The 8,982-nt window shown below is 45.0% G+C and overlaps 1 protein-coding gene across 4 annotated transcripts in view; it reads right to left on the reverse strand.

Annotated features, from left to right (window-relative positions):
* The window catches only part of MTOR (mechanistic target of rapamycin kinase), a 92,616-nt gene extending 83,932 nt beyond the window's left edge, over positions 1 to 8,684 (reverse strand). For all 4 annotated transcript variants that reach the window (XM_033159501.1, XM_033159499.1, XM_033159500.1 and 1 more), the window contains exons 1-7: positions 8,657 to 8,684; positions 6,812 to 6,974; positions 6,068 to 6,176; positions 4,184 to 4,416; positions 3,267 to 3,467; positions 2,698 to 2,832; positions 1,509 to 1,781 (exon numbers count right to left, since the gene is read on the reverse strand). In XM_033159501.1, the coding sequence (XP_033015392.1) occupies positions 1,509 to 1,781; positions 2,698 to 2,832; positions 3,267 to 3,467; positions 4,184 to 4,416; positions 6,068 to 6,176; positions 6,812 to 6,931 (1,071 nt within the window). In that variant the 5' untranslated portion in view covers positions 6,932 to 6,974; positions 8,657 to 8,684. The remainder of the gene's footprint in view (positions 1 to 1,508; positions 1,782 to 2,697; positions 2,833 to 3,266; positions 3,468 to 4,183; positions 4,417 to 6,067; positions 6,177 to 6,811; positions 6,975 to 8,656) is intronic.
* Positions 8,685 to 8,982: the final 298 nt, after the last annotated feature.

Consider the following 8,982-nt stretch of genomic DNA (forward strand, 5'->3'; position numbering starts at 1 on the left):
ATCTGCAGTACACAGTAAGCTCAATGGCTGTCTACTGTAGAAAGACTTATATTTTATCAGTAATGATCTATATCATTGGTGGTGGTGGTGGTGACGACTATTATTATTTTCAATTTATATACCGCCTTTTATCAAAAGATCGTAGGGCAGTGTACAACATTAAGAACATTAAGAACACTTTATGGAGCATAGTTGTAAAAACAAAATAAAGTATAATAAGAGATAGCATAATAAAAAATAATCATAGTAACTTTAACTTTAGGATTAGACACATACATTGGTTTGTATACCACTCAAGTCTCACCAAAAGCAGACCCACAGAAATTGATAGACCCAAGTTAGCTATGTCCATTCATTTCAAGGGGATGTATAGCCTATACAGAGTACGTCCACCAACATTAATGGACATGGCTAACTAAGGCCTGTTAATTTCAATGGGTATATTCTGAGCAAGACCGGTATTGGATATAACCCATCAGACCTACTCCAAATAGGACAAATTCTGGCTATCTGAATGGGAGCCGGAGTCAACTCATATAGAACCGGCAGAGAATCAGAACCAAATGGGAGGGATCTCATTACCTTTTTCTGGGAAGTTGGGACTGTTGCATTCAATTTAAGACTGTCTGTGGGAGTTGGCAAAGAAGGGAAGAGGTCCCTGAAAGTTGTGGCTAGTAGCTCTGAAATGAGCATGGTGAGGTTACTCCACATCTCTGCAGATACCTAAGTGTGCTGATGCTTCTTGGTATCAGTCGCTGTGATGTTAGGACAGAAGAAAGCTTCTGAAGCTCCAGAATGACCGACCAGGAGGGAGAGAACATGCCAGCCGGGCATGTGTCTCTGCCAGGGTCCTACACGAGAGTAGGATGCTCCTGCCAACACTCCAGTCCTTCTCTGTTCCTTTCCAGGATGGAAAGGATAGAAGGTTTGTACAGAAAGGTCCTTCTTTGCTCTTTGTATTTTTGCATTGATCAATGGTTTCTAACAAATAGCTCTGACTGTCATCTACACACAAAATAATGTTTTATTTAAACACTGCTGATTTTCAAATTTGAACCCATGTCAGATCTTAAGATGGGATATGAAACTATGGATGAAGTTAATTTACAAAACCATTTGCACTGACTTGAAGATATGTCTGATTTCACAAACTATACTATGGGTCTTTGCTCTGCCTTAAGAGGCTGGTGCACCGCGGAAAGGGACCTTACAAGCTGAGCAGACGAAAAAGCAGCTCAGTATCATGGTTGGTCTGTTACATGCATGGAACAGATTGCCGCAATGGCTGAACTGAGCCACATTCACTGCTGCACTCATCAACAAATAAGTGTAACCGCAGAATTTGTTCAAAGGGAAATTTTGAACTGGGCGCATAAATTATCTCTCTTCAGCAATAGGTGAAAAGATGAACAGAGGGATTCCATAACTCCAAGGGATGCTGTTCAAGCTGTGCCTGTTTTGTTGCAGTTTGAAGGGCAATATAAAGGGGGGGGGGGTTCCAAGCTCACCTGGTCGAATTTCTCTTCCATGAGTTCTCTGCAGCACCGACTTTCTACCAAGGTTGACTTGGGTGGGACAGGTGATGCACCAAAACCCATTATTGGGTGGGGGCTGTAGCCCAGTAGCCCTACCAAGGCATTGGACTGCTGAGGCTGTATAGACTGGAAGCTGGAAAATGGGGTGATGTGGCGAGGTTTGGTCCCAAAGCCCAGCAGGTCTTTGCAGTATTTGTCGTGCACTAACTGCTGCTGTGTAATCTCCTCCATCTCTTCTCTAAGACGCTGTGGGGAAGGAAAGGAAGAGGATGTTTAATGCTGCTTGTCCTGGCCACCCACCCCAGCATGGAAGGCAACAGAAGATCAGCCAGCTTGGCCTTCTCCTACCAGATGGCCTCCAGATTTTTTGGACTACAGTTCCTGTCAGTGTGGCCAATGATCATTTACCTCTTTTTACATGCAGCCTCCTCCACTAAATACACACAGAACTATCATTCCCAATAACCCCTAAGGAGATGGAATCAGAGATAAACCCAGTCCATCCGCTGTGCAGGTATGTTCTAAGAAAATGAGCAAAAAGAGTAGCCAAGAGAGTCATTGGGTTCTATGCAAAATCTGGACACATAATTTCTTTGACCTTTTACAATCTTGGCATATTTTGATTGCTTTTCTGCCATTTAATGGCAAGGAGGAGGAGGAATTTCAAGAGGTTGGCACCTGGACACTGCAGGCAAGTAACAACTCACAAATATTTGCAAGGCAAGCTGACTCTAAAAAGTCATCATTGGCCCAACCAGTCCGACCTCAATATATTTGTGGGCTCTGATTCAAATCAGCAACCTTAAACTAGCTGATAGAAGAACATTAAGAAGAACTCTGCTGGATCAGGCCAATGGCGCATTGTGCTCTCACTGTGGCCAACACGATCCCTATGTGAAGCTCACAAGCAGAACCTGAAGACAACAGCACTTTCCCTTCCTGCGGTTTCCAGCAACTGGTACTTTGAAGCATTGCTGACTCCAGCTGTGGAGGTGAAACATGGCTAGCAGTCATTGATTGCTTTATTGTCCCATGAATTTGTCTAATCCTCTTTTAAAGCCGTACAAGTTGGTGGCAATTGCTGCCTCCTATGAGAGCTAGTTTCATAGCTCAACATCCAGAGTAGTACAACCCAGCTGCGCCCCACTCCTTATCAACTCACCTCTCCTTCCATGCTGCTGATCCTCACCAGCTCATTAAGGATGAGCAAGGCCCCATGGATGCGGTCATCGCGGTTCATACCCTTCTCCTTGGCCACAGTTTCATCAAAACCCTTCTCAGCTTCTTCGTATGTTTGCTAAAATGACATTATTATTATTATTATTACTTGGCATTTATATAGCTGTTTTTCTTACTGCTCAAACACTTGTATCTTATTCCTTCACACTGTCAAGCAAGTCACTGTTTTTATCTTCATTAACACAGAGTTGGGCAGCGAGGCTGAGAGACATCCTGGCAGATTTATGGCTGAACTGAGATTTCCACCAAGAATGCCAAGGCCTACAATGCTGAGAGCCAGTGTGGCATAGTGTTTAAAACGTCAGACCAACAGTTGGGAGTCCAGGGTTTAAATGAAGGTCATTGGGTGATCTTGGGTCAGTCACCACTTCTCAGACTAACCTTACAGGGTTGTTGTGGGGATTAAATGGGGAGGGGGAGCACTATTTACAATAGTGTGGCATGGATAGGAGCTTCTTCCACCCACATCAGCCCCGAAAGCTTTCTTCTTACTCGATACCACTGTGGTTTCTGCATCTCTTTTGACTCTCGCTGGGTAGTCAGGATGAGGCAAGCTCGTAAGGCAGAAACGGCTCCCTCACGGATGGCCTGCTTTGGGTCCCACACGGCCACAAAGATGTTGTCAAAAAATGGCTGCACTTGCTGGAAGAAGAAGGTGGGGACGCTGATTGCCAGCTCTCGCAGGACCAAGACCTGGAGGGGAGGTAAGAGTGAAATGATACGAGTCAAGAGGAAGGAAACTAGAAATCAGATGCTTACTAACAGTGCTGGCAGGCTCACCCACGGGGGTCATGCCTTCTGTCTGAAGCTCATACAAAGAGCAAGGCGGAGATCTGTTCATACCCCACTTCTAACTCACAAGGCCAAACTAGATACATTAAATGTGGCTTTGCATTTAACACACATGTTTTTTGAGAAACACAAATAGCATCTGCCAGGGGAGGAAGTTTAATAATTATCAAGGTCACAACAGGAGTGGATGGAGAGTTTGTTTCCTCCCCTGTTGTGGTCCTAAGGAGAAACATATCTGAATCTGGTGCTTGCTGGGGGTGGTGGGTGGGAATCCCCCATTGAGCAGGGTTGAGCATCATCAGCAGGTTACAATTCCAAAAGTTATTTGGAAAAAGCAGAGAGCCTTAAGCTGGTATAAACCCAAACATATGTCCTTAGAGCGGTTAACTTCCGGGACAACCCTGCCTTATGTTATGGTGCAAAGTTTGGTGTTTCAAAACAGCACTAGTTAAATGTATGGTGGGTAGGGAAGACACTGAGATGAAGAAGGAAAAACAGTAGAGGACATGACCAAGGCTCAGGCATTTGCTCACAGCTCTGGATCTCCCCTTGAAGTATCACTCCTGAAATCCTCAAAAGTCCTGCAAGCTGTTTGCATCCAAAGAATGGACTCTTACCGCCGCATGCCTCCGTCCTTCATTCCTGTCGGCTCCCAGCCACTCCAGAGCCCGCTTCACTTCAAACTCCACGTATTCTGCTGTGAAGGTGTCACCAGCCATGGCCAGGCGCCCAATGGCCTTGGAGGCCATCTCCATAACAACGGGGTCATTCGAGGGAAGGAGATTCCTTAGGTAATTGGCAAACCTGCCAATGCGGGTGACATTGCCTCCCTCAACGCCAATTAGGCTCGCTGAGGAAAAAAGAAAAATGCCAGGGGGTGTTTCAAAAGTGCCACAGAGGAAGAAAGCAAATATCCCTACAATTCTCTAATTTAAATATATCCCTGCTACCTCTTCCTATACCACAAACCACCCTAGAGAAAGACAACCCACCATTTTTGAAAAGCATAATTCAGAGGCAGGGGACCTTTATCAGCTCAAGGGCCACACTTCCACCTGGGCAGCCTTCTGAGGGGCCACATGCTGTGACCGGATAGGCGAAAGGGGTTGAAGCAATTAATGTAAGCATTAGCCTACTGTACAAAGGTGCCTTCTACACACACTCACATGCCACTCCTTATCCTTCTTCCAGACAAACAAGAGGCACTGTCAGAGGTCAATGACACATTCCAGCCAGGTGAAAACTTTCCAGGGGAATATGAAGTAGGTCTGAGGAGAGACGCTCTGGCCTGGGGAGAGGCCAGAGATCCAGACAGAGAGGCCCAGAGGGCTTCATTTGGCCCCAGCCCTGAGGTTCTCCACCCCAGGCTTAATTGATAAGGTATATACAATTATCATCCCGCACAGTAAGAGTGAACTCCAAGAGCAGATTCTTACACAGCAAAACAACACCATCCATACTTAAGAGGGGTAACAGCAGGCTTGAAGGAACCCCAGGGTTTGCAGAAGGGAAAAAAATGAAAGGAAAGAAAAAAATATTTAGATTTTAAAAAACCAAAGCACGGAGGGAACACACACACACCAACGGTCTAATGATTGCTTAGCATGCTCAAGGCTGCTGTACTTCTATTAGGAAAGTGGAATGGAATGCAGTATCTTGGGAAAGGAAAGGCTGGCCATATACTGAGTCGCAGGTCCCACTTGTCCAGCAGATTCTGCAGGCTTCTGCTGCTTACAGAACTCCGCTCTACAGTTTCCATTCCCAATATGTAAATATCCATCTTTTTGCCAAGCTTTTTCCTAAACAGGCCCAGCTAAGTGGAGATGAAAAATGGACAATGAGTTCACTCACCCACCCCCTCTCCAGCTAACTGGTTTCCAGCTACGACCCCAACAAAGGAATTTCGGCATACCCAGGTGCCTCCTCCCCTGTCTCCTTTTGACCCCCCTATGCAACTGGGGCGCCGGAAGAGGCGTGCTCCCCTCTGAGTGAATGTCGCGGGACGCGCTGGGGCTCCCAGCAACATCCCCAAGTCTCTGCCTCTCCAGACTGCTCATTCCTTGCCCCTCCCCACCGGAGGAGTCGTCGCTCTGCCCGTTTGGAGAGATATTGCTGCTGAGGAGGTGTCTGGGCTCTCTATACATCAAAGACACATCCTGCGGGGCTGAGGGCAGTTCCCTGACATGGCCCTTGAGACTCCATCCAGTTCCCCACCCCTAGAATAAGGGGAGGCTGTAAAGCAACAGAACAAGCTATTACACAGGAATAAAATAAAAAGAGCTCATTTTTATTGTTCTTTTTAAAATTTGGAATAGCTTTCTTGTCAAAACATTGGGTTACATTGGGTTATTTGTTAAACAAAAGAACCATTTATAAATTGTGAGTGTGTGTGTGTGAGAGAGAGAGAGAGAGAGAGAATATACTATAACCCAATGTGGCAAAAAATAAAGGAACTCTCAGCATATCAAGATTTTTGTTAGACAAAATATGCAGGCACTTACCTATGGCCAAAATGCCCCCTTTCCTCTCATTTGCATCTGAACTGGAGACAAGCTCAAAGATATGATGATTCAGCTGGTCATAAAAACGGGTAGATTCCTCTTGGCTCATCTGCAAGAGAAAACAAAAAAAAATGTTTGAAAAACAATTCTTGGCCATGAATAAGTAAAGGCTATTCCAGTCTCCATAAATTGTATGGGGGAATGGGGGAGGCAAAAATGAATAAAAAGTGTTAAGAACATGTGACTGATCCAAACAAAGAAATCTCTTAGGCTTTCTTGTTTGTGCCTCGGTGGAAAGGTGTTGGATGTTGGAGAGGAACCAAAGCTGGGTATTGTAGCATGTGCTTTGCATGCAGGAGGTTCCAGGTCCAATCTCAGGCTCTCCAATTAAAAGGGTTCAGGTATGGGCAGAATGGCCTGGTGGAGGACAGTTGCCTATGAAATTTGAAAATGTTTTGAAATAGCCTGTGGGTCAAATTATTATTTAAATATCACCTGTTTACATGATGTAGACGGCAAACAAAATCCAAAGAAAGGTATCTGCCCCCAGGGAGATTACAATCTAAGTCTGATAACAAGGAGAGACAACTGAGGGAAGGGAGAGGCAAATGTGAACAAATTGAAGCAAAGAAATCACTAAAGCAAAGACTTTATGGGAAAGGTAGAAGGGAAATTATACGTCGTTCACACTTCCAGGAAGAACACATATGGGGCTCTGTCCAGCTCTAGTCCCATCTCACTCACCTCACGGAGCTCCATGGTGACATAATGCTGCAAATCTTTGGCAGCTTTTGCCCTGGCCTCTTCGTTCCGGCTCTTGAGGCCACCAGCAAACTGCTGAAGGATAATGACCGTCCCTGACATGGTGGCGGCGAATCAGAGCGAGGAGCATCAAGTCCTCTGGGCCCTTAAGGAGACAGAATGGCAGAAAGAGACCATTTTGAACTGGTGAAAAAAGAGAAGGCTTCATCCCAAGCTTCTGTCATAGGGGTTATGTTTCCAGTTTACTTTGGAGATTCTGCCAAAATGGGACAACTTCAAAAGAGAGGCATACATCATTCATCTCTATTGCCTTTTCAGCACGTATGGAAGCTTCTCCTTTTTCAACAAGCTGTTGCAGTATTTATTTATTTAATTTCTATACCGCTTTATACCGGTATTTTTAAGAAAAACCTCAAAGCGGTTTACAGCATATTAAATCAATAAAACATAAATAAAACAGTAGAATTTTTTATCCCACTGTTGGATAGTTCACAAGTAGTTCATGCACAGGTTGCTTCAAGACTGGATTACTGCAATGAATGCTATGTGGGGCTTCCTTAACGCTTGATCCGGAAGCTGCAGTTAGTGCAGAATGCTGCAGGACGATTGCTGATGGGAGTGAGGCTTTGTCAGCATTATAATGCCTGTATTCAGAGATCTGCACTGGTTACTGATCCGCTACCATTTCAAAAACCAAGGCGCAAAGGGCGGCCTGCAATTTCAATGGAGAAAAATGGGGGGGGGGGGAAACTCAGCGAAGGCCATTTGACTTCTGATGCGTGTTCTAAAACAGAAGCATTTACTTCCAGGTTTTTGGCATTCCAAAACCGAAATGTTCAGCTTCCGAGACACTTGAAAACCGAGGTACCCTGTGTGTGTGTGCATATATATGTGTGTGTGTGTGTGTGTGTGTGTTTATATATGTGTGTGTAGTGTAGTGTAGTGTGTGTATATATTTTCTAATTAGCAATGACTAAATAATAATAATGATAATACCAATGACAAGGAATAAAGACAGTGCCATCCTTGACAGGAAGCCTAATCGAAGAGATGCAACCCTTGCAAGACCAAGTCCGTCATGTCACAGGTCTCTGATCTCTGATTTGATGCAACCCACTTGGATTAACGGGCACAACTAAGTTAGGCTCATTTTGTTGTTGTTGTTGTTTATTTAAGCCCCGCCTTTTCCCCTGACAGGGACTCCAGACTGTCTTATGGATAAAGAACAGCTGAAAAGAAAGCTACAATGGGACTACTCTAAGTAGGACCAACACTAAGTTGGATACCACCTAGAAGAACCTCTCTATGTATATAGGCATGTGTGTGTACATATACATGCACACACACATATACATATATACATGTATATTCATAGATACACACACACGTGTGTGTATATGTGTGTGTACACATATATATGTGTATATGGATACCACCACTAAGAACCTATACATATGCGTGTGTATACATATGCACACACACACACACACACACAAACTGTTACGTTAAAACGTATTATTAATAAGGAAAAACGGAATAAACCGTAATTGGGATTCAGAGAAACTGCAAAACAGAACTGAGATGCGGACGGCCCTACCTGGGAGTAAGCTCCACTGGCGAAGTTTACTCACGAGTAGATAAAGATAAAGAACAGCTGAAAACAAAGCTACAATGGGACTACTCTAAGTAGGACCAACAGGAGTAACCTACCTCTCCTGAGGTAAAAATTAAAATGCAAACCCCGAGGTAATTCCTCCAACCTCTGTGAAGCGAAAGGGCGGGGATTCCCTCATACACCCCTTGCCTCCCTCACTCCCCGCGTGTCACCTTTTCCTTTCCTTCCTCCTCTCCTTTCCTCTCACAGCTTCCTCGGCCTCATTCTCTCCTTTGCGGCCCGGCAGAGCTCTCGCCTTCTTTCCCTGCTTCTGCGCCCGCCCTCAGTGTCAGCACCGCCCCCTAACCGGCTAAGCTAACCAACCAGAAGCCCCCAAGCTGTTGACGGATAGGGGCCCTGCCAGTAGAAATAGAGAAGAGGCGGGAGTGACAGGGGGTTATCCCCGCCCTCTTAAAAATAAATAAAAAGAAAGCTACCTTCCTCTTTTCCCCGCCCTCTCAGGGAGGTACGGAGAAACCGTCTAATCAGAAGAGAAAAA

This window comes from Lacerta agilis, chromosome 8, assembly GCF_009819535.1.
Source record: "Lacerta agilis isolate rLacAgi1 chromosome 8, rLacAgi1.pri, whole genome shotgun sequence".
Taxonomy (NCBI): Eukaryota; Metazoa; Chordata; class Lepidosauria; order Squamata; family Lacertidae; genus Lacerta; species Lacerta agilis.